General features: G+C 36.9%; 1 protein-coding gene across 1 annotated transcript; it reads right to left on the bottom strand.

Annotated features, from left to right (window-relative positions):
• Nucleotides 1-1,519: 1,519 nt before the first annotated feature.
• gal3st2 (galactose-3-O-sulfotransferase 2) lies at nucleotides 1,520-20,154 on the bottom strand. Its single transcript, XM_056756118.1, has 6 exons — nucleotides 19,716-20,154; nucleotides 19,541-19,613; nucleotides 10,440-10,649; nucleotides 6,407-6,517; nucleotides 4,742-5,399; nucleotides 1,520-4,295 (listed from the first exon to the last, which is right to left on the bottom strand). Exons 3-6 carry the CDS (start codon nucleotides 10,511-10,513, stop codon nucleotides 3,174-3,176), a joined length of 1,965 nt encoding a protein of 654 aa, XP_056612096.1. The 5' UTR covers nucleotides 10,514-10,649; nucleotides 19,541-19,613; nucleotides 19,716-20,154; the 3' UTR covers nucleotides 1,520-3,173.
• Nucleotides 20,155-27,195: the final 7,041 nt, after the last annotated feature.

Below are 27,195 nucleotides of genomic sequence, written 5' to 3'. Positions count from 1 at the left end.
ATTAAATGTAAAATGTTTGACAACCAATATTTCATTGTCCCTCAGCAAACCACAAATGCTGAAATATCAGCTTCACAGCGACAGAAGTTAAATTTAGGGCCTGTTCGTAAATGCTACTACCTGAAAGATTCAAACCTTAAATGCCACACAGCAGGTACCTGACAGTATCCATAGCAACGGCAATGATATGACCAAGATGTTTTCAATACTGCACCTGTCTGCCAACCCAGAAACAAGACAGCTAGGAGAACTGTTTTCAACATCATCTACCATCGAACTATTTAAATGTGCACAATCAGCAATCCTTCTCACAGTTTTCTCTGCCAATCTCGTGGAAGGATTGGAAAGCAGAAATTGAATTCCCACTATGTGAGATTTTAAAAGTTGAAGCAAGAGGCGATTAAAAAATGAAAACATATTACTGCTCAGGAACCTGAGAGTTTTATTTAATATTGTAATATTTAATAACAATTCCAAAACCCCAATTGCCACAAAATATTACAGTAAATAAACGTACACTGTAAACTTTTTTGCTGTAGTTGCAGCTAGTTGCCAGTAACTTACTGTAGATTTATATGTATCTAATTTGTTGACAACCGTTTGTTCAAAGATAAATGAATATTAAACATAAACAAGTCTTTATCTTTACAGAAAAAAATATAAAATAACTAAATGTAAATGTGGATTTCTGGCTCTCAGAGTACTTTGCATGAGGCTGTTATTTTGTACTGTTCTGTTTTTTCTTATTTTGGTTCCCACAATGCTTTGCCTGAGGCTGTTTTTTGTCATGTTCTTGCTTTTCTTATTTTGGTTCCCACAGTATTTTGCATGAGGTTGTTTTTTACAGTTTTTTATGTATGGATAAAGACTTGTTAATGTTTAATGATCATTTATCTTTGAACAAACTGTTGCCAGTTATTTACATAAATGTAAATCTACAGTAAGTTACTGGGAAACTGCTGCCAGTAATACATTTTTTACAGTGTATTATTTGCTAGCAATAAAACGGACTTTGCCAGCACTGTTAATAACACATCAGGTACAGGTAGTGTCACATATAGCATTAATCACTTTCGTTGTAGGCTATGTACAGTTTGCGTTGTGTCAAACCTTCATGTTTCCCCTGAGATCTGGACTAAATCATTCTCTTTAAAGGGAGTAAAATATGTTCAGTTGCTGGTCACATACCCTTCATGTCTCTCCAAATGCACATATGTTTGATAAGACTGATAGAAAGCAGAAAACCTTTCAGCTGCTTTTCTTCTGTTCTTATGGGTGACTAATAAAGCGTTCCTATCTGTTACACAATGTTGTGGGTTTAATGTTTGTCTACTGTATAGTGTATAACTCCTTCAATTATAATGTCTATGACCTTAGGGCGCGAAGTGGTTTGATTTGGGTGAGAAGAAAATGTAATGTCACTGTACAGATTTCATGCTTTGCTCACCATAACAAAACACTTTAGGGATGCAATTGAATTAAATAATACTAGACTGATACGAAGAAAAACAAGTAAAACTGATCATATAATCCTCTTTATTAATAAACCCTTAACAGTTGCGAATATGATTCTTAAATATTTAAAATCTGTTGTCACACACTTATATTGCAATGAAACATTAAAGCTTTAGACTTCGGTTCACATGATTCTTCAGGCAAGCTGGAAAGAAGCCTTATTATTTTCTTTGTCGAGCTGTACACGATGTGGTCAACTGATCTCAGATATCAGGATTCTTTTAAAAACATATATTATATCACCTACATGAATGTAAATGACAATCTGTGACCCATCAGGACATATTTACATTAGTAAGGTTTCAGTTTACATGATATATCTGAGACATAAGACATGAAATGTTTTTATGTCAGGTGTTTGATTCCCAGTGCATTCAAGATGCACATTTTGCCATCAGTTTGTGAGTTGTTTAAAAAAAAATTGTTTGCAGAATGCATAAATGTTAATGTTAACAATAAACTGAGAGATCAATTGATGTGTTCAGCTCGGCCTACATTTGCTGAGGTGGCAATCCATATTATTATTGTTCTGATGTGTTTTTTCCCAGGTAAAACGTTGAAGGTTGTTGTTATGGGTTATGTAATTCTGATACAACATACTGAAATCTTGACATGTTAAACTACAGTATAAACCTTATTTCAGTAACATTCCAGGTAACCAACTGCTATATCAATAACTTAAAGTGGTCATATGGCACGGATACGTGTTTTTCTTTGTCTTTGGTGTGTTATAAGTTGCCCATGCATGTATTAGACACGTAAAATTGTAAAAATTTAAGTATCGAAACAAAAGATGCATTCTATCTAAAAGCGAATGCTCACCCAGACCTGCCTGAAACGCCTCGTGTAACCACACGCCCACAAATCTAGGTAAGTTTGTGGTATGATTTGATGGTAAGAGGCGTTACATTTCCGTCACACGCTTGCAGTATTCGACCAATCGCTACGCACTGGTTAACTGCCCAATCATAGCACACCTCGCTTTTCAATGATATCTGCGGGTTTCAGGGGGCAAAGAGGAGACACAAATTTCAATGTGGGAAATACAGTGTTTTTTTACATTAAATGGTGTATACACATTGCATTACATCTAAAACAAACGATAATATTTGTTTTTGCAGCATCATATGACCCCTTGAGTAAGTGCATGTAACCTCAGTTCAATAATTCTCCACATAGCCAATAGTAATGTAACCATTACATAACATTTGAGGGATGTAACCAGCATAGACAATATTGATTACTATGATGATAAATTAAGATTATAATGCGGATGCTGATTGTCAAGTGTCAATTGTGCCACACAATATTGAACACAACAGTAGGTTACATTCATGCTTTGACCTGTTACACAACCTCCTGACTCAACTATTGGTGTGAAGAGAAGACCAAGAGTTGTTACATAAACATTTTCATCTTTCAAAACATAAAAATCAAGCACAGTACAGTTTGAATTACTCACATACTAGGTATCATTGGTTTTCAAGCATCAAAATGTAAATGAATGTCTTTTAAAATGAAAAAAATAGTGAAGTTGCTTTGTGACAATTATTATTTTTGACCTAAGGCATTGTAATTTAATCTTAAAATTGTTAATGCGTTCTTCATAGCACTACAGTTTGGAGTCACATCTGTGACTGTTCAGAGTTCTGATTTGTTTAAGGTCTTAATAAAGCTGTATTTTTCGCTTCCTTACGTACACTTGTGTCTGAGGGGTTTTCTGTGATTTGTTTATGCGACTTCCCTAAAATGTCGTGACTTATTTTCTGTTTTGCAACACTGTGTACATTTGAACTCTGTGGTGTTAAGTGAATGCTGTGTTTATCTCCTACGTCTATATGTGTTTTCACACGTGAGGTATTGTTTGTAAATGCAGCATGAACATTCATCTCAGTTAATTTATCAACATTGCGTTTAACAGCTCTGTGCGTGCTAGCGGCGTTTCTAAGTCCTGCGATCTTTTTGGCTAAGGCGACACGCGCAGCTGCTAGCTGAGGGAACTGTTTTGTGTACAGCGCTGATGTGTATTGTAGTTCAGGAGTGATCAGCTTCTGACAAAGCTGACTGGTTTCGTTACTCAGCCCTGGACGAAGGTTATATCCTTGAATAACCGCTGCGCCATACTGAAACGGCTTCAGAGACGAATCCTGGACCTGTGCAGGATCTACCGCCCCTCCATCTCTGAGACACGTTTGCTCAAGCTTCCCTCTCCTTTCTCTCAAAAGTTCCACTTCCTGTTGTAGCTTCGTCCTCCCAAGTGTAGAGTCTATGCGTTTCCAAAAAGTGGCATTAAAGTGCTGGTACAATCTCCAGTCTAGCGAATTCCACAGTTTCACACGCTCTGCGGTTTCTGGATTCAAAGGGCGTCGGGAGCGTTTGCTGCGACTATTCAGGCGGAAAGACAAAATGTCATCCAGCGTCCAGCAGAGGGCATGTTGGAGAAGTATCATTGATTCATCAAAGTATTCCGAAATGAGGATGAGCGAAAAGTCTCGTTCCACGGCAGCAATGACCTCGGCGCTACGACGGTCCAGCTCAGTTTCTTTTTCAGGTGCCGTGTTGTTAAGACCAAAATCAAAGGTGAGAATGTTACGTGCATATTGGTTGCTAGGCACAGAGGCGTTGAAGTAGCGCACACCCTGGTTCAGAAACTCCTCTAAACTTTTGACCAAACGGAATGCTGGGATACTTTTGTAGTAAACAAAGAGAGATTCCATCATCGCAGTAGGATCCCGGAGAATGGAGAAGTAGAAAGTGTCCTCAGGCATCAACTTTCTCACCTAAGAAAAGGAGAGATGAAATGAATATCATTTTTTTCATGGTATCGTATACTATAGATGTAAAAAAATCAATTGTACGACAATCAGCCAGCGTGGGGTTTAGCAGCTTTAAAAAATCTTTCAAAATCCATAATTCATCATCATATTGCGTCTTCATAAAGTAACACAGGATTATATTTTAAGAGGGAAGTTTAACAAAAAATACAAATTCTGTCAAAATTCTTTACCCTCATATGGTTCGAAACCTGTTTATGAAAGAAGATATTTTGAGAAATGTCTCAGTAGTTTTGTGTTCATTTAATTGAAGTCAATGGGGTTCATTGTTGTTTGATTATCAACATTTACATTTAGTCATTTATCCAAAGCGACTTGCAAATGAGGTTTTCTTTCTCTTTATTTGTATTTTCCCCTTTAGTATGTTTGCCGTGATTTAGCCTTGGACTGACCTCTTGTGAATTGAACCTCATATGATTGCACAGGATATGGAATTCTTTCAAGGCGCGAGTCCTTACGCCCTCCACAAAGTGTGTTGCAAAGAATGCTGGGTAGAATAACTGACTCTGCATGTTAAGTGGTAAAGCAAATGTCAAATTGTGACTGTCCCCATAACGATAGAGAATGTTCAGTATGGTGCTGCTGGCAGTCTTGTGCGTCTTGAGAAAGACAATGTGTTTTTTGGGTTGACACTCGGCTCCTGTTGGTCCAGGTCTTTTAGCTGTACCGTTAAGGTTAGCTGGTCGTTTCAGCTGCTTGAGGTTTGGAATTTGTTTAGGTACTTCTTGGTGAAGCCAGAGTTGATTCTGTACTAATGCTTTGGTCATTTGGGGATATTTGTTTGCTTCTGCATTGTTATTGGTAGTGTCCTCGAGGCGCTCGGGAGAAGACGTGTCCTGCTTTCTGCTTGTATGGCCCTTTTCGTCCTCTGATACAGGGATATGAAAAGAGGTAAGATCCTCTATCAAAGCATGCTGGTCTGTTGGCTCTTCAACAACAGTTGCTGAGACCGACCAAAGGTCTTCCCAGCCTTTACGCTTCATGGGCCCCTGGATCTCTGTGGGCATTCGGACCAACTGCTCACTCACAAAATTCAACACCTTAGAGGTCCTGAGAGGGGAAAGAGAGATCAGGTACAATACATTTAAATTTTGACCTTTCTGAAATCCACACAGATCAATACTATTTGAGAGCTTACTTTGCATTTCATAGATGCAAGATGATGGAGCTGATTTTATAAAAAGATATCTTTAATTATTCTGCCTGTTACAGTCACATTAAAACTGTAGCATTATTTACTACTTTTAAATGCTTTAATCAACAATTTGTATATTTTGTCCTAGACTTTAATATTATAATTCTTGTTTATACACATATTATGAAAAAAATTGAAAATATAACAGCAAAACGTTTTTCAAATATATTGTGAGACGTTTTTTTTTGTCTTCCATTTTTTTCCAGAAATACTTCAAACGTTACTTTCTCATCCTGTGCTCATAGGCTTTGGGGTGCAATGTCTCCTCACAGCAGAGACGCACAGAATATTTATTTTAAACCTAATTAAAAAACTTACTCTTTAAGGTTGGCTTTTCCTGACTTTTATGTATTTTATGTTTATGTTTATATGAATACAACCTGTTATTGGTGTCTGTTGTACTATCATTTGCTTTTTTATGTATAGTGCCTTGAGAAGCTACTTTAAAGGTGCTATATAAAAATAGAGTATTAATATTATTAAAACGTAATTTTCACAATCACAATATCCACCACTAAATGCCATGAAACACAATACATGAGACATAATACATAAATGTGGTGAAAATTAGTATGACCTCTTTAAAAATTACAAAATACACTTCGTTTGCATATTACACACACTGTTAATGTACAAAATTAAACTAGTGAGAGTTTTTTTTTCCCTCGCTGGACCTCAAGTACCAAAATCAAAAGAAACCTGTGCTTGGCTATATGAGACCAGCTCTACTGCTCTTATGCTTTTTGTTGTCGTTATGTTTTTCCAATTGCTTTAATTTTTATCTCATCACTTTGGATAGTGTCAGCTTAATGTAAATGTTAATGCAAATTTCAACGTAAATAGAAACTCAAAACTCGCTCACCTGGCCTGTTGGACCACACCCAACATCTGCAGCGCTACACAGACGAGTGTCAGGACCATAAGAGTGAACCACATAAAGCGCAGGCGACTGAAACATGCAAACCTCACGCACCTGTTTAACACACAAAGATCGAAAAGTTCAATGGATATTCACATGTACATTCCTTATATACTGTATTACAGCTTTGAAAAGGCTGTTTTGATCTGATCCAATATAATAATAATATGTGAGGAACTGAGAAGCATGGGAACTCACTTAAAAAAAAAGAAGTAGAAAAAGTGGTTGGTAACATTATTAGTTTGAAACTGGGTAGAAGCTCTATTGAAAGCGTATAACAATTGTGCCTTTGAGTGTGGCATTATGGGTAAAGAATATTCTAAATGATGAGTTAATAAAGACTCATTGCAGACTAATTGCAATGCAACACCATATGGTAGTAAAATGACAATGGCTTGTGTATAAGTGCCACAAAAAAACCTTGGGTTTCACTTTAAAATTGTGAGATTTAAATTAACTAAACTTATCAAAGAATGTAGATGCAGATGGAATATTCTTCGATAAATTAAAAATAATATTTTATTAAAAAGTTATGCAAAATATTGAACACAGCACTAACTTCTGAAAATCTGAAAGGAATCATAAAGTGACAGAACAAAGAAATATAGAATGAAGATTTAAAAAAGCTGATGACTTGTCAAACGACAGTCTGTGGTATTTTCAAACCTAAAAAAGAAACTTCATTCCCCCTACTGAGAGTAATATCCAGTGCATGTGTGTTACATTTCTAGGGGGTTTCTGCAAACTTTTTTGTAATAATAAAGGTTTAAAAATTCTAAAACAAAACTAAAGGTTCAGTGTATTAAATGCAGCGAGGTTACTTCCTTTAGTTTTAAGGTTTGTCAGTAAATTTCTGTAGATTTAATTTACAATTTTGTTTTAAACATAAATTTACCTATTTGTTATATTTTCTTAAATGAAACGAGACTAAATATCTTACGGCACTTTTCTTGTTATGTAAATGTCTCGTAATTTTAATTGTTTTAAATATGTTCACTAGAAAACAAGTCAAAATTGCTAAGGAAGAATGTGATTTTTGGAGTGTTGTGAACCTTCTGTTCTTGCTCATTTTTAATCTTAAAAGTCAAAGTGTTTTAATTTTGATTTGAAGTGAAGTTGAACACAAATATCAAATGGTACTAAAAGAAACGTAATTAAATCTACTGTAAATTACTGTCAAACTACAGCAAGGTTTTACAGTGGCTGATTATAAGATAATGATAACATAACGCTTCATTATGTAAGGTCTTTGAAGACAATGTTATGTATATCATTTTGTATTTCTGTCATTAAATCCTCGAAAAAAATGACACACAGCACCTTTAAATATTATAAATACAAACACACAGAAATACTTTAGTGTTTGTTATGCAATATATAGCGCATATCTTTAAAACATCTCTAAACTGTGCCGCCGGTCACTTTCAACTTGATGTTTGTGTCCCACTGGTTGCCCATTTACATCAGAAAAAGACCTGAACATATTCCAAACCACTCGGAGAGGTTTGCATTTGCAAGGGTATCACATTGCAGGTAAGAGAGTTCGTATTATATTCCCATTTCAATTCTTAGTGGCTAGTTGTATAATGGAAAAAATGTGAATAATGTGTGGAGAACAAAACAGAATACCACCACTCAGTGCCTCATTTCTATCTCTCCCACTCTTCTGTGTTTTGATTTGGCCATATTATAAATTGCTCGGTTTGACTCATGTTACAGATCACATCAGTGTAAATGAATTACAGACGGCTGGGTTAAAATTCTTGCTCCAGACCGAGAAAACCACAATGCTGAACTGGCAGTCTGGAGCTTAAAACCCAAGCAAAACTCTTCCAAATGATTTCACAAAAGGCCGTTATAAAACACATAATGACTGTCTGCGGGAAATCACAGTCAGACGTAAGAATGCTCGGCTCATGGTGCGTTCAAACATTGACTGCTAGTCAACACTCGCTAAAATATGATTAGCTGACATCACATGCTCTGTGGCAAATAGTCATCTCATGTCTGGTCTGGCGAATTGAATTTGATCAATGCATAGCACACAAGATGCACTATAAGATGTGGAATGAATTAAATTAGGAAGTTTAAATGAGATGCCTGTTCTGGGAACCACAACAAGTGGAGAATGCAGTCAAGACTTTGGAACTAAATTAAATATATTCCATACAAAGAAAAACAAAAGATGCTTTCTCAACGGAGCTCGAAAAAAGAAAGTCCGCCACGAGCATATGAATGCAATTTTACTCATCACAATCCATAAAATATCACCAGCTGTTTACCTCACTCTTTAAACTTTTGGCATGCCTGAACCTATCTAATGAAAAGCATCTCTTTAAAAGACCATGACTGTGTAAACCTCATGGGGCGGGTTCCCGGACAGGGCTTAAGACAAGTCCTAGACTAAAATAACTGTAAGAGCTGTCCAAACTGAAAACAACTTGGACTGGCATATCTTAAAAAAACACCATTGGCATTGTGTTGACTCAAAATGTGCACAAGTAATGTTTATTTGTAAGTCACCTAATTTAACTAAGGCCTTATCCCGGTTTAAGATAATCGTTTTAAAGAATCCCTGTCCGGGAAACCGCCCCATATGTGTTTGTTCATATAAATTGTATGAACAAAGAAAGACCCATGAAGGCTTAGCGTTGTCAAATATGTTTCTGTTTATTGTACAGAATACGCAGAATATATTACTGTGCGGCATGCTTTACACTTAATATAGAGAAAACTACACATGGTGTTTTAACTAACGTGAATAATGGCAATTATTTTGTGAGGATATCAGACACACACATCAGAAACTTTTGGCAACACTTTCCTTGAAGCATGTATGTATAATGCATTATAAAAGTAGTTTTAAAGCATTGTAATGCACTTTTTAATGCATTGTAATGTCTTGTAAATAATTGTTATTACAGTTTATACATTATAACACTTAGCAATTCATTGTTGCACTACAAATTCAATTTGGTTATAATTCTTCACAACTACATATAATGCATTACAACACACATTATGAATAATAATAATGCATTTTCCCCTTTAATAACTCTTTATAATGCATTATACATACATGCTTGAAGGAAAGTATCACCAAACCTTTTAGCAAAACTTCTCGCATTCCCTCCGGTCACAGAAACATCTGGACCGCGGTGTTCATCTCATCACTTGTGGCACTTCTCCCACATACGCTTGCTTTCCAAAATAGTATTTATCAAAGAGTGAATAAAAGGCTGAGAACAAATGTCCACTTGAGAAGACATACAAGTGCTTGTGCATGCTTCCCTCCAACACTGAATACTTTAACTTCTACTGTACAGTCATTCATTTTGCTATTATACTTAAATAAGGGCCTATGAGTATTTGAAGTATTACGGCATTCATAAATAAAGGAGTAACACTTTAATGTAGTCTAAATGTATGGAAACTGTGATGTAATTGAAGTGACCTAGTGTAATTATGAGCCAAGTACATTTAATTATTATAATGTGCTCGTTAATGTAAATAACATGATTACTTTGATGTACACTGGACTGGTTTATTTTACAACTGACATAATTGCTGACGTATAACGGAACCAGACTCACCTAACAGACTCTTTTAACCATTCAACCTCCATACTTTTTGGCTTAACATACCTAAAAGGCTACACTTAGTATTTTCTTAAGTAAAATAGTTTTCTCAAGTAGACATCAAATGCTTGAATTGATGCTATAAAACACTGAGGAATTTCAGCGCGCGCGCGCTCTTCTCACACACTGGTATTATTTCCTAGGCGCGTGCGAGACGCAGAGCAGCGACCGTTATTTCTGTACCGCAGCTCGCGCACAACACTTTGCTCGTTTCTCTTGCTCCCTCGCGACAAGATGACTTTAATGTCCACTTAACTCGCATATTCACGACACGAAAGGTAAGTTGAACGCTTTTTGAGGAAAAACGTATTATAAGGCATCTAAAAGAGTTCACTTACGTGGTCCACGGCGACGCGGTCCGCCACTGAAATGCTCTCCTCTCGCGGCCCGCGGTCCTATGAGATGGGAGCATGTCGCTCTCTTAATCGGGGACGACACCCCCGATATCCCCCCGACGGACCTTAGACCTTCGGGCTCCTCCGCCGAACTCGCAAAGGACTGCTGTCCGTCCCTCAGGTCCACTGTTGGGACTCCTCCCGCTAACGATTCTGAGAGAGAGAGAGAGAGAGAGAGAGAGAGAGAGAGAAAAATGTCTCTTTCGTCTGTGCCATTCATAAGCAATATATTACAGAAAACATACTTAAAAGATTAGCGTTTAGCAAGTCGTTACAGCTATACGAAGAATTTGAGTTTAAGGAACAGTTTCAAAACCTCCCCTGAAGTCTCGAGCCTATTTGGGGCGCAAACTCACTGCAATTATGTCAATTCTAATGACAGCAGAAGTAATCCATGCCAGTCTTACTGTGATCCGTTAATACTGAGTTTCTAACACACTGAACACACCTGTACTCTCTCTCTCTCTCTCTTTAGCTCTAATAGCATTGGGAGAGAGGGAGAGATAATCCCTTCTGTGCCCTTGTTGTTCTTTGCTGATGAGGGAACTTGATGCCGAAACGCTGGGCACTTTGTGATGCACTGAGCACAAAGATATCTTTGTATCCTAATAAAGATGCTGTACAGGGGAACAGAAAGTGAAGAGAGACAGAAGTGTTAATAAGATGAATGCAAAGAGAATACCAATATATATTTAATATTTTAGCATGTTGAGAGAATTTTTAGGCAGCAAATATTTGCATAGTTTTTCTTTGCATTGATGCTATTTACATTAAGTGAAAATATAGCAGCATTAGCGATATGCTATTTATATATTATCTATAGTAGTTAGATGCTATTTTGCCTGCTCTAAATAGTGGCAGATAACGTTACTATTTGCATCTCAGTATTGTTGTGCATTAAACATTATGCAATAATAAGTGTAAATCATTATATTTATAAAAATGATAAAAATGATGGCAAATTATTGAGATATTAAAACCCTACACCTACCACTAACCTTACCCTAAATCTAACTTTATGAATAAATCTAACTTTAAAGTCTTAAATTAATTGAAAACAAATGCCTTTGTTATCTGTAAGGTAATGAAAAAGTTTTAAAGAGCATATTCAGCAAGAGGTGGATAAGAACCCCGGCCTCCCGTGCCAAGCTATGTACAGGACGGGTGGGAACAAGACCCCCTCAGATTCATAGTGACCCGATCTGTCCCCCTCACTGTTCCTACAAACATTGGCAAAATGGAGGGGGTTTCTGCAACATTAGCCTAATTAGTGGCAGACAGGTCCGCTGCTCCTTAATTATTTGTCCATCAGTGCATCAGAATCGGGTCGGCCACCGACGTTTACGTTCTCTGAGCTCTCTGTGTGCTGCTGCTAGCCTGCCACGACTTTCAAATAAACTTCCTTCAATCGCTTTGTAGTGCAAACCATTAACCATAATAATGCAAAGTGACTACTTGAGCACTAGTTAAACCCCAAATTAGGCAAAGTAACTAACTGAGTTGAAATCATTTGCTGACAGCTTGGTCCCCCCAGTTAAAAAATCCCATCTGCGCCCCTGGAAATGTAGACTTTACACATCGCGCCACTGGATTCGCTGCTTGAAACGGCTTTCTTACACTTTCTCTAATTCAATCACATATTGGTGTGCTGGGCTAGTGTAAATAGTCTCTGCCAACAAGGCCTGCTATTTGGGCTCTCCTGTTTTTACCACGTGGTTGATTTTTGCCATGATGATGTCCTTAGGACAACATCATGTGGATCCTGGGACAACATTTAAATCAACCAATCAGATTTCAGAAATAAGTGTACTGATCATTTTAAGTTTAATCTTCCAACCAGGATATGGTGCTTCTAGACCATTGTTGTTCACTTATCATTTCCCACAGATTTTAGGAGTAAGTTAGGGTTAGGGGGTTTGGTGTGGGTTAAGGTTTTATTTATAAAATTGTTGTCCTTTGGTCAACAAAATATGTTGTCCTGTGAAAATCAACCCCTTGGCAAAATAAGGTTGAGTGGCTATTTGTGCTCCATGTAAATAGACACTCGGGATTTGGCAAAGGCAGGGTCGGATTTACATTTACATTTTAGTCATTTGGCACACGCTTTTATCCAAAGCGACTTACAGTGCACTTATTACAGGGACAATCCCCCTGGAGCAACGTGGAGTAGAGTGTCTTGCTCAAGGACACACTGGTGGTGGCTGCTGGGATTTAGAACACATTGGGCCCTGGGGCTCTAGCAAACCCAAGGGCCCCCTTCGTTTTATTTCCACGCCACAGTGTCTTCCACAGTCTTTATATACTTTCTTGCTATTATTATTATATTTAATTTATTTGATCAAATTTTTTACTATTTCAATTAAATTTTATGTTTATTTATTATATGTAATTTTCTCATTATTTGATTACATTTTACATTTTATATGAGCAAATTAACTTTCCAGACTATTAAAAAAACATTATCTCAAGATATGAACTTCAAACAGGTTTCCAAAATCAGCAAAAACAATAACAACAATAGTTCCTTAAAGTCACCGTTTCCCTCTGTCTCTCCCCGTGTTTCCCCCTTGGACTTCATCATCCACAATCCTCCATGCTCCAGCACCTATTTCTAGTCTGCAATCACCCTCACCTACCGACGATCACCACATCACCAGGACTCAATTTAAACTCACCCTGTTTTCATGTTCTTTGTCGAGTCTAAAATGTAATGTGCAGTGTTGGGTAAATTGATCTGAAAAAGTAATCAATTACTAGTTACTAATTACAAATTCAATAGTTTAGTTAGATTACTGTACAAATTACTCTCTCCAAAAAGTATCTAGTTACTTATCACTAATTACTTTCTATAACCATAATCAACCTTTTTAACCCGATTAGTTAAGTGATTCAAGGATGGACATGAAACAGCTTATTTAATTAATTCAAAATATTATTATTATTAAACTGCATAAAGTAGTATTAAGCGATTTAAGTATTACAAATGTGAGAATTATACATTAAAGCACGGATTTTAAAGTTAGACTTTTGATGTCAATTCCAACATTGAACACACATGTTACACAATGTATCTAGTGTAATTACATCAAAAGTAACTGTTATTAAATTACAGCAAAAACAAGAGTAATCCCTGACTTTACTTTTCCAAGGGAAATGTAATTAAATTACTGTAACTAATAACTTGGTAACTAGTTACACACAACACTGGTAATGTGTTAGTGATATAGTACTCTCCTGATTCCCTTTGTGATTATTAAAGTACTCTTTGTTTTTGTAAATACATTTGTCTGTGTTCCTGGGGAGACTCCTTTACAGAAGACTCGACCGCCAAAATGGATTTTGCTGCCAGAGCCTCCTTCCAAGTTAACTCACCTTTAACATATAAAACAAATGTATATGCGATGGTGGGTGATGCTCACCACATAAAACACCAATGACAAGGAAAAACACGTGTTCATGCCAAATGAAAACTTTAGAATTTACCTGAAACATAGGTCTTATCAGCAGCTGATTAGATTTGTCATTGATTTATGTAGGTCCCTTTCACATATCAAAACAGAAAGAAAAAAGCTACTTGGCTCCCGCTTGATCTGTGAACATTAATGCAAAATTGCGGTTAATGTAGCTGTTATCGGGGGTCCAGTTGGTTGTGCACTTCAAAGTGTTTTTTTAAGCTCCCCAATCAGACTTTATGCATCACAATCAGAATGTACAAAAGAGCCTGATTGCGAGAACAGTCTTTGACGTGAGCAACAAAAGATATGGAAAGCATTATCCCCATGCTATCTGAACTATTAGGCATTACGTGATGAACAGCATTTAATTATGTGCATACAGCGTGTTTTTCTCTCATGTTCATGACCTTCTCAGTATAGACCTGTGAACTTTTTGAACCACTGCTTTACTGGTACAATAAAGTGCCTTGCTCTAATCCGATACTGTTATAGACACAAAAATTGGAAATTCAGGAAGGAAGTGTTTTAAATTACATTCACAGAATATAGCCTTAAACATAAATATGTGAATTATAAATAAATAAACATAAATGTCAAAAATAAAAAAAATGCTGCTATAAATGTCAATCACTATAAAATGTATTGGCAAGTTCGGTTAGACACACCCAGACTGGCACACACATAAGAAACTGAATAAACGTTCTGTGTTATATAAATCAACACTTGTTTCATTGGTCAACACTTCTGATGCATTCAGATGCACAGAAAAAGAAAATAATCTCTGTTCTATTTAGTTTTTATTTCAGCCCACTGACAGATCAATAATGATGACATCATGAGTAAAAAGCCTGCAGGCTGACACTTTTCCACCAATCGATCGGTCGGGCTCAGAAATGCCTGCCAAACTGCCTGGGAAAGCTCTGCTGCCACAGCAACGACTCCAACTGGAAGCATGGCAACCGGCAAACCATATGACACCCACATAGAATTCCTTAACACTTTTCATCTGTTCAATAAACCCTTTCCAGGGATACTGTAAATAGCGTGACAACATAATTTATCTCGGAATTAAAAAGCATTTGCCTCAGCTATCATCGACTTGATAAATTAGATAAACAAATAGTTTTTTTACCTGACTATCCCCTTAATAACTCATTGCCATGTGTGAGCGTGCGTCATCACAATGGGTGTCGCAGAGGCGATTTACAAAAAAGATGTGAAATAAAAACCATATTGAACCACAAAAATGTAATATTATCTATTGGTATGATATGCCTACAGGGATAGTTCATCCACTCTGGTGTTGCTTAAACCCTCTATGGCTTTCTTCGATCATTGGAACCAAGGCAGTGAAATTTCTTTTGCTTTTTTGATTACAATGTGAGTTAGTTGGGGTCCTCTTCTCAAGCTTCAAAAGGATACAAAAACTTTATAAAATAACTGTACGCTGTATATTTCAAGTGGTATTAGATGGAGTTGTTTGTAACCTGTTACAATTTCACTTACATTTGTAGGCTTCGTAAAGATCATTTTCATAGTCGTTTATGTGATGTTTCATGTTATGTTGTGCCTTGTTCCATGTGTCTGGGTTAACATTCATGTTAAACACCTTTTATCAGCATATTGATCCTGGCCTCAAGTTACCTCAATTAAATTTTACTTTTACATTTAGTACAGGAGTTGGATCCAGTATTCTGCCCTGAGCATCTATCTAAAAATAGTTGAGATGAGATGGGGGCGTTCAATAATTCAATTATTCTACCACATTAAAAATGAGAGAGAGAGAGAGGCGGGGGATAGAAAGAGAAGGTCATGTCTACACGTATGCTTTGTTCTTCTGTACATACCCACAAACACATAAAACATTTTATAACCACTGAACCCAGCTGCAGTGGAAAATTTAAACCTACTGTAAATCAAAATCAAATCTAATTTTATGCTTATATAGGTAAACCTTAAAATGAAGACAATGAAACATTGCATTAGCCCAATACAAGTCTAGTGTTTCATTAAATTAGAACATTAATAGCCCAAAGCCACAAACTCTTAAAACTTGTTTACCAGTGTGTAAACTTTGTGGCTGTAGAGTTGGAAGGATAATGATAAAGCTCAAAAGTAGCCAGACATTACTCACCTCTCACTCTCTAGTTCTCTAAATTACTCTTTTTACCTCTCTTGGTTAATGTTTATTTATTGCTATTCCCTTAGGTAAGGTAACATTTATTTTCCTGATGATGTCACATGGACCTGGAAAGCAAGGTTTGAGTCAACTCAGATTTATTACCATGGAACAATTGCACCAAAATAATTAGTTTTCTTAAAACTGTCTTTGCAGACACATGTGCCAGTATGTGAGCACATGCCGTGAACGTGTGAATTTTCTTACGGATTTTAAAGGCCATTTTTCACTGTCATATGATGTTCAATTTAACAGCCTGCCAAAAGTTTATAATGATATCCAGCAGACTGACCAAGCTCAGCCAAATACTCCCACAGGACTTGTTAAATCACCACTTATTTCCCCACTGCAGCCATTAAAGTCAAACATCGCCTATAACATTCAACGAACCTAAACACACACACGAAGCAGAAGCAAAGGGCCGTGGCTTTTTAGTGGTTCATTGTGTATGTGTCCTGTGGCTAAAGTTGTGAATAATGCAACAATCACTTTAAACTTTCATACAGACAGGAGAACTCTCGGAAACCAGATCTGGATTTACACAACACACTCTCTCTCTCTCTCTCTCTTTCTCTCTCTCTCTCTCTCTGTGTTACTCTCTCACACTAAACCATTCATGGCTACCGAACCAAAACCATTGCTATTGAATCATGAACATTTTTACAGAAAGAAATCAATCTTTAGTTTTGAAACCAGCAACACTTAAGAATAAAGAGCAAAAAGACTGTGAATGATCAGTTTGCTCCACTACATGATAGGACCAGAACAGAGCTGGCACATCGCCATTGTTCCTATTTCAACAAGTTCGGAAACTATTTAATGACTTCCATTTTGCATCCAACTCATTTTTCACCTCACAGCCAGGCCTGTGGTAAAAATAATTAAAAACAAAACTCAGTAGGAACTATTACCCATAAACCCCAAGTGTAGTAATGTATCAATCTGCTCCCCATCAGAACCAGATGCTCTTTATCCCTATTTGATGAATAGCTGCATCTCGTGCTCAGGAATGTCTTTCTCTCTGTTTCTTTGTCTTCACATTCTTAAACAAACTGATTTTTATTTTACTGATTCCACTAGCAACAGGATACAACAGACTTTTTTTAAAAGCCTACGGCATGTTTATTTTTTAATATGTGGGAAATATGGGACATGGTTAAACCATGCAACGTTAATATAAACAATTATTTTACTAAAATATTGTAGAATCTTAAGTTGTCGCATGACTTGAAATAAAATTTAGTCTGTAGGATAAGAACACTAAAGTGGGAAATAATAAAATCAATTATTGATGCATGTCGCATGTAGTAAAATCTATTTACAACATACTGTAAAATCTGCAGCGTTTGACACTGTCAATCACCAGATACAGCCGGCAACCCTGTCATTACAAGGAATCTCAGGTAACCTTCTCCGCTGGATCAAATCCCACCTCTGCGGCAGATCCTTCAGGGTGTCATGAGGGCGTGCTGTCCACTGCTCCCCATATGATCACTGGGGTTGCTCAGGGATCGGTTCTTTTATACATGCACACAGCTTGTCCTATCACTATTATGCTGACGACACCCAGATTTAGATCTCATTTCACCCAGACGATCCACTGTAGCAGCTCGCATTACAGCCTGCCTAGATGACATCTCAGCTTGGATGAAAGAGCATCACCTCCAGTTGAAGCCTGCCAAAACAGAACTACTTGTATTTCCGCCACACCCCACATTGCAACACAATCTCACCATCTAACTTGGCAATATCACAATCACTCTTTCCAAAACAGCCAGGAACCTCGCAGTCATATTTGATGAACAGCTGTCCTTCAATGATCACATTGCAAAGACAATGCGGTCATGCTGATTTGCCTTATCTGCCAATGGTCTCATTTTAGACCCTATCTCACTGAGCATGCGGCACAACTCCATGTCCAGGACCTTTCAATCTCAAGGCTGGACTACTGCAATGTTCTCCTTGCTGGTCTTCTTGCAAAGGCTATAAAACCCCTCCAGCTGGTTCAGAACACAGCAGCACGCCTCTTCTTCCAACAGCCCAAAAGGGCTCATGTGACGCCACTTTTCATCTCTCTCCACTGGCTACCGGTTGAAGCCCGTATCAGATTCAAGTAACTAATGCTTGGCTACAGGGATATCTCTTGATCTGCACTGGAATACTTTCACACACTCCTACACCCCATCAAGAACCCTGCATTCAGCAAACCAGCAGTGTCTTGTATTGCCTTCTCAAAAGTGTCAGTGGCAGGGCTTGAACTCAGGGCTCCTATGTGTGAGAATTCTTATCTCCCACAGAGCCACAGGTGAAATGATGAACCCAGTAGAGAGAGACGCACTCAAGAGGTCTTGGGGTGAATAAGTGTCTTCACTTAATGTCATAAACATAAGTTCTTCAATATGTACAACACAAGTAATCCACAATGTTCACGGTTTGAAAAAGAAACATACCAAAAACTCGAGACGGGAGAAATACTAGCTAAAACTAGGCTTAAAAGTAGACTACTTGAAAGGAAGGCAACTGGACGTAAAACACTGAGTACCGGACAGAGAACAAATGACAACTTAAATACACTGGGGAAAAATGATGCACAGGTGAAGACAATTATGCTAATGTGAACAACAGGAACCTCTAGTGGCAAAAGGCAAAAAACATTAAACAAAATTCCCAGATCCTGACACAAAAGGGCGTTAAATCGCTTTCCCGCTCATTGTACTTCATAACTTCCTTCAGGTGGAACATTCTTCCTTACTGAGTCCGGTCAACCACATCTCTCACAACATTTAAGAAACTAATTAAAACCCATGCAGGGGTGCCGCCAGAAATTCTGGGCCCTATGGAAACCAAAATTTCTGGGCCCCCTACATTTTTTACAGATAAAATTTAACCCAATAAACATGCCCTGTATACTTAAAAAAAAGATAATTAGCACATTGCATAGTTAAAATGTTTAACGATGAGTACAAAGCCTACAAAAACAAGAAAAAAATATAGAAATATGTACTTGTTTACATAAAAGGGAGAACATTTATTATCTCAATTGCATTTGCAAGCACAACAGAACATTATGTACACATATTGACATATACTTTACATGAACAAGCTTCAGCTGGGTCAAACTGCTCAATCAGGAAACATCAGCTACAGTAGAGACACGTTTTATTCAATTTTATATAATTTTTTTCTGGGGCATTTTATTCATATTAAGAACGTCAAGTTTGACAGCATCGATCGTAGCAGCAGCACTGTCACTTCACAGAACACACGACACACACCGTCAAACTGATTTTGTAATTTTTGAAGCGTGTAGATTACTTTTTGTTTTGCAAAGTTATCATCATGTGGCGAACACAGTAGATAAGACGTGTTTAGAGGCTAAAATTTTCGCGAAGTTTCGCGCTCAGGCTCACCTTGTTCGGCTGATTAAGACGGGGACGTGGGACGTGGGGGAAGGAGGACGTGGGTGTGCAGCAGCCGCTGATTCTGTGTTCATAATTCAGTAATTATTTTACTAAGCTCGCTAGATAAAAGCAGGTCATGTAGCAACAAAAATAAGTTTTGGAATACAGGATTAGGTCAAGCTACCTTTCTTTTTGAAAAACTGTGTGACATACTGTCGACTTTGGCGTTCTCTGTCTTCTCTTTCCTTCTTTTCTTAACGTTTTTGATGCCCTGACTTTTGATGTGACATGTCTGCGTGTGTCACTGTCTGCGCTGCATCATAACAAGTCCAATTAACAAAAGACGCTACACTATTGATCGTAGCTCGGACAGCGCAGGTGGAATGAACCATTGTGAGGGAGCAGGGAGGGGTGTGACTGAAACAGTAAATACATTATTTGTTTTTTAAATATTAAATCTATCGTCAAAACGGACAAAATACACATTTAGTGCACGAGGGCCCCTAGCACATTTAATGTATGTATAAAAAAGAAAAGAAATAGGAAAATAAAAAGGGGGTCTGCTCTTCTGGGCCCTAAATCAGGCTGGGCCCTTAGAATCGTCCTAACCTTCCACCCCTTTACGGCGCCCATGCCCATCTACTCTGTGAATACTTGACAGGCCATTGAAAACAAAACTAACCCTCTGTCTTTCTATCAACAGGTATTGACGAGCACAGGCTTGGGAAGCCTGTTTAGGGGGCTCTGATTAATAGTGGAGCACAAAAATGGAAAATACAAAGGTTAAAAGAATAACGTGACTTAGATGGAAGCAGAAGGACTAGCAGCTCGTATTGGCTAACATCGGTTGAAAGAACTGCAGCGGGATCCTTAGCTGTTGCAGCAGTTAGCTCATCACGTCATCGGGAATTTTCCAGGGAGTAATTCAACAACGAAACGCATATTATATAGGTTGGTTTTTAATTATGGCTTAGTTTAATACACATTTTGTGTAATGAAGTTTCTTAATGACTTGATGCTATTATGCGCAGCGCAGAGTAAACAACTCTTGTTTTACTGTATGTTCGCTTACAGAGGCTTCTGCTGCTTTGCAAAAAACTGATTATTTTTTAGGACTATTTTTAAATGTGGAAACATCGTATTACCATTCATTTGCCGCTTGGATTCCACTCGCAACACGCAAAACAATGCAGGCTCACTCTTGCTCAAATCCAAGGTAAATTACCAACACTATCATTTTTTTACACGTGTTTTAATGAAGTATATACATTGTAATCGGCTACAGCGCATTGTCGCGTGACAACTTTTACATTAGCGGCTTTTCATTGCTCACCCAAAGAGCAGCCTAGGGGCCCCTGACCACATTAATTCGCCCCTGGGTATTGATCTGGCTTTTGTTGAAACTATTTACATTATATATATATATAAACACCTATTGTATTATTGCTCCTGTATGACATATTGCTTATGGCTAAAATGTAAATGTAATGTAAATGCTGTAAGGGAGGAGGTTACATACGACTGATGTGTTTGAACTATTCGTTTTTATGTTTTACCTTTCATGTCATAAAACACACAAAAGAAGAAAAATAAACAAAACAATCACCCTAGGAATGATTGGAATCTACTGGATTAGATGAAGGAGTAAGTATTAAAACAGAATTTGTGATCAATACAACGATCTTGAGATCTGAGATAAATACATAATTCTGATATAAGTAAGGCTGTGGTGTTTATGTAAACTTTAGGTAACTTATGCAAATGTTCTCTTCGTGCAAAGAGAACAAGAAAGTGAATGTTCCACTGTTTTATAGGGAACTCAGGGTATAGAGAGATGTATGGCTTAATACGTTGTATCACTACTGACATTTGTCGTTAGAAACGCAGAAACCTAAGGAGACTGCCATGTTTTTTTTTCAATGAAATAAAATGATTAAAACGCACAGACAGCCAAACTGAACACAAACACATTAATCAGAAGCTTTTGTCCAAAGCGACGTACAAAGTAGGGGAAAACAATAGAAGCAATTTGTGCAACAAAAGAACAGCATTGGTGCAGTAAAAACTGATCACAGTATAGGAGGCTATTGTTTTTAAATATAAACATATATATATTATTAGCCATTACAAAATGTATTTAATCCCGATTTATACTTTTTGAGGTTTACATCATTAGTCTATTGTCTTCTCTCTCTGTCATTTGTGGTGTTGGGTGTAACTAGCTACTATGTAATTGGTTACTGTATTTAATTACTTTTCCCTTGAAAAGGTAAAGTAAGGGATTATTCTTATTTTTCTGTAATTTAATTACAGTTACTTCTGATGTAATTGAACTAAATACAGTGTAATATATACAATAGAGGAAATTACATAAAAAATTATCAATCTAACTTTGAAATGAATGCTTTAATATATCCTTCTTACAAATGTATACTTTGGTCAGTTAATAAGAATAATTCACTTATTTAATGAGCTGTTTCATGTCTATCCTCGAATCAATTCTAATCACAGTTGATAAGGATATAGAAAATAATTAATTAAGTAATAAGTAATTAAATACTTTTTGGAGAGACTCATTTGTACAGTAATCTTATAACACTTTTGAATATGTAATTAGTAACTAGTAATTAATTACTTTTTCAGAGTAACTTACCCAACATTGGTCATTAGCTGATATATTTTTCAAAGTTTATGAATACCATGACAGTAAGACTGTTTTTTTCTTTCACACTTATAAAGTCAATGCCATTGTCAATATATTATACCCAAGGTTCCTTTTAATGTGGGAGGTGACAGATACAGTGAAGGAGAACAAAAACTATCTTCATGAAAACTATTTGACTTTCTCTCTCTCTCTCTCTCTCTCTCTCTCTCTCTCTCGCTCGCTCTCTCTCTCTCTCCCTCTCTCTCTCTCTCTCTCATACGCACACAAACAGTAGGCATGTAATGGACATCAGTAAAATTCTCTTTTTACCGCAGTGATGTCAGATAATTTGAGTGTGTTTGTGTGCTTCGTGTCCTCTTTCAATTTTACAATGACTCTTTCCTTTTATTGGATGATGACACAATGCCAGCACTGTCTGTGCCTCAAACACACAAAAACAGAGTTTCTTCAAGAAAAATGTCCTTTTCCATGTCTACGTGATTTGTGTGTTTTCACAGAAATTACTTCATTTCCATCCAGAACATTCAGTATACAAGGATTAGTCATTTCAAAAGAATGAACCTGTCGACCCCAGCAGAGTTATAATTACCCTCTCCACTCTTTGATCTCACATCCGTACTCGCTGTTCATCAGGTGAGTCATTATCGGCAGAAAAAGTGTCAGTTGTCACTAAGGAGGCGGCGTTCTCGTTCTCGACCCTCTTGGGAATGATATAACGGCGGGGTTCCTATTTTAAGAAGCTACTTTAGAGTTTGGACTCGTGTGGAAGCGGACCAGGCCAAACTCAAGCAATCCCAGAGCCACTTAATCATGTCGAGAGTCAACCCAGAACTCATGCCAATACCTAAAAGACAACCGTCTCAAACATTTCACCTGTCAAAATGATGTCCAGGTCGTAAACGGAAATATTTTAATGTGTAAAGTGAGAGATTGGATATTTTCTTAATGGCCTGATTTATGGATTGTCTTGACACTCTGACATCCAGTCGGAATTTACTAAAATAAAAAACAATACAACACATATGCATCCACATCAACACCATGGCAACCATTACACTTCAGCATCACATAGACAGGAAAACACCCAAAACTAAATTTCTTTCTTAAGTGTCTATTGGCTTCAATTCCTGTTTTCTATCCAGGTCTCTCTTTCCAGCTCACAGATTACCAGTCATCCATCTGCAACTTTTCCATTTTTCCTTACCTCTCTCTCTCTCTATCTCTCCGCCTCTCTCTCTCTCTCTCTCTCTCTCTCTTCTCTGTGTGGACAGTGTTCCTTCTGTGATGTGACCTGGTTTCACAGTAACAGTAGAACTCGGCTTTAACAAAACCAGCCTCTGTGCGTGTGTGTGTGTGTGTGTGTGTGTTTTAACATCTGAAAGGTCTCAGTGTTTAATTTCACTGTCTTCAGGAACTTGTAATGGTCACTTTGTGTAATTTTTCCACAGGATCCAGGTAAACCCTCTCTAAACCATTAAAATCTATAAATACCTGCATGTTTTCCTTATAGTCCATTTATAAGCCTTTCATAGTAAGGACCACTTACAAAGTGTCTTACAAATCAACACTACAAAATAATTTAAGCAGACTTTTTCATAACAAAAAGACTCATGGGTACACACACACACAAATACAGATCCGTGTTTTTATGTGAAATGTGAAGAGAAAATGAGGGAGGAAATCGTATGATAAGCATCTTGTAGAAAACACATGTTGGATCTAATTTCACAAGCAAAGAAGGGTCACACCTTTGATTACAGAACACAAGTGTGTATATATCAGAGCCTTTACTGTTCATTCAATATATTATTATTATTCAATCAATTCAATGTTGCATGTATGTTTCAGCTGCATTTCCTGCTGATAACTGCATTTATTATGTACTTGTACTGTGAACAATGACAATAAAGTTTGATCTGACTTGATCTGATGTATGTAATGAATATCAAACACTGAGAAAAGACAAATAATAGGTTTTACATTGATAGTTTGTTGTTGTTTTTTGAGTTCAAGTGTGCAAGCATTCACACGTTTGAGTCTGCTTTAATATATATTGTTTGATGTAAATGTAAATAAATGTATAAATCAATATCTAGGGGACAGTAAGTGACAGTGAAGTTTCATGAGTGTCTGAGTTCAAGATTCAAGATTCAAAGGTGCTTTATTGGCATGATAAAGAAAATTTACATTGCCAAAGCACAAGATTAAATATAAACATGCACAAATACAGATTAAGATAAAAAATAAAATAGAATAAAATTAAAAGTCTATAAGTAAATATATATATATATATAAACACATGTCAATATAAACAGAAAAATAGTTTTATTCAAAGTCACAAAGGCATTTCACTTCGGTGTCTTGTAAGGTCGGACCGGGTGCTGGTGACTGTTCTAGAGCTCCAGCTAATTCATTCATGTAAATGTTAAATAGTGTAGGACTTAAACTACAGCCCTGTCTCACTCCATGACTCTGGGAGAGAAAGTCTGTGTGCTTGATGCCAATTTTAACTGCAAATGTGTTATTGGTGTACATTGATTTGATGATGTTGTAGGTTTTTCCTCCGATGCTGCATTGAATCAACTGAAGAAAAAGTCCCTCATGCCAGATTGAGTGAAAAGCTTTTTTGAAGTCAACAAAGCATGAGTAGAGCTTTCTTTTAATTTGTCTCCACTTTTATGGATTGGAGTTATGAGACCTTGGTTCCAGATTGTGGGAAATATACCTGTACTTAAGATGATATTAAACAGTTTGAGGATGGCGAGTGTAAGTTTTTGGTCTGCGTGTTCTCCCAGCACGTTGCTTTGCTCCAGTGCGCCATCTGCTGTTTCTTTTGTATTGGAACCATCAAAGCTTTTGAAATTATGGCGAATTTTTCACTGTGACAATTTACTGTTATTTAAATTGTATGTAAAATGATTGTGGTAGAAGTATATCATAAATGTACACCCTTACATAAAGGTGGTTCACGATGCCATAGAAGAACCAATTTTTGTCTAAATGGTTCCATAAAGAACCTTCAACATCCAAAGAACCTTCCTGTCTCAAAAAAATCTTCTTTTGTGATGACAAAAGGCTCTTCAGATTATATAAAGGTTAGAAAGAGATGTTTTCATGTTGTCATATGACACGTCTAAAACGAATAGTATCATTTGTTTTAGATATATTGCAATGTGTATACACGATTAAAGGTTAAAAAACGCAGTATTTTCCACATATCGTGCATGTTTGTATGACCTTTTTGCCCCGTCTCTGTGAAACGCGCCGAATTTTTACAAAGCTCATCGCTCTGAAAAGCTAGGTGTGCTATGATTGGCCAGTTGTGCGTAATGATTGGTCGAATATTGTAAGTGTGTGACAGAAATGTAACGCCTCTTGCTGTATTTGGAACATCAGTCTCCAAAGCAATTGTACTAACAGGTACACCCACCTTACTTGTTTATACATTTGGGCGGTCTCAGTCAAATTATACCACAAACTGACGTAGATTTATGGGGGTGTGGTTACACGAGGCATTTCAGGCAGGTCTGGTTAAGTACTCGCTTTTAGATAGAATGCATCTTTTGTTTAGACACTTACATTTTTTGCAATTTTACGTGTCTTGTACATGCATGGGCAATTAATAACACACCAAAGTCACAGAAAACACGTATTTATGCCAAATGACCCCTTTAAGGAAAATGTACTGGTTATTTTCTGCCGGAACTTTATCCGTTTTTTTACGGGATTCTTTTACAGTCTTGGATCCTTTTGAAAAACCTTTGAAGCACGTTTATTTTTAAGGGTGTATCATGGAAATAAACTATTTACAATGTGTAAGACACATAATTAAATTATTAACTATATTATTATATTAAGTACATTTCCATGATTTGAGGATAATTAAAACAAAGTTTTTTTTGTATGCAATCATTTATATTTATTTAAGAATGTCCTGTATTTTTCTATTTAGTATATCCAATATCTATATTCAAGAACAAGAAATCTCCGCACCCCTTAAAATTGCTTTGACCAAACGCCTCCATGCAGGTTCTATAAGTTCTTTGGTTGCCTTGCATGCACTGCACGTTTGAGTTCTCTTCACAGCGGCTCAATAACGTTGAGGCCCAGTTTTGCCCAAGAACAATTGAGGGACTCGTGCTCAACTATCACAAAAGCATGCGAGCAGCCATTTAAGAAGGAAGCGACACACCAGATTCAGAACCAAAAGGTAAGAAAACATTGAAACAGATCATTAGCTTATTAAAAATAACAATAAACACATTTTTGAATCGTCCTTTGGTGTGATAAATGGTAAGCAATCATAAGAACTGCTGTTTAAAATTGTACTACCCAATTCCGCTTTTATTGTTTTGTGCCCAAATGTGTGTCAGTCCAAATTGGTTTCTCTGGGAAATACGAAATAATAATTATAAACATAATACAGCTGAAATGTTTACAATATTTTACCTTTGTTTTAGTCTTTAGGTGTAGGTTAATGTCACAAAAATGTTGTTTTGGTTCTTAAGAACATGTCCTCGGATTAGTATGTATGATAGTATGTGGAATGTGGTTGATGCAGAATCATGTCTTATACATTCTACAGCTTTCTGTTTACAGTAACTGAAAGCATTTCTGAGCTTGTGTATATGTGGTTTTACTTTTTGTTTGACTAAGACCAAGCTAAAACAGATCTGTTTGTACAGATTCCTTACTGAGTAAATTGTGCTGTTGATTTCAAATAGAATATTAAATAGAGGAAAAACAAACAAACATAACAAGTATAACCTCTCCTAAAAGGGATTGTAAATGAATAACCATATTTACTTTCTAGCCTCATCAAAATCTAGCTGTCCATAGTTATCTATTATCTACACCATAATCCTTATCACCGCAGTGAACTGAGGCTGTGTGATGCAACCATTCTGTATTTAAATGTGATGTAAATGCAACTTAATTAGAGAAGAATAAGGGTTTTAATGGTCTCTTTTATGTTTGTGTTCTTATTGAAATATACACC

Source organism: Triplophysa dalaica, chromosome 9 (assembly GCF_015846415.1).
Source record: "Triplophysa dalaica isolate WHDGS20190420 chromosome 9, ASM1584641v1, whole genome shotgun sequence".
NCBI classification, from domain to species: domain Eukaryota; kingdom Metazoa; phylum Chordata; class Actinopteri; order Cypriniformes; family Nemacheilidae; genus Triplophysa; species Triplophysa dalaica.
This window is presented reverse-complemented; position numbering and strand designations above follow the sequence as displayed.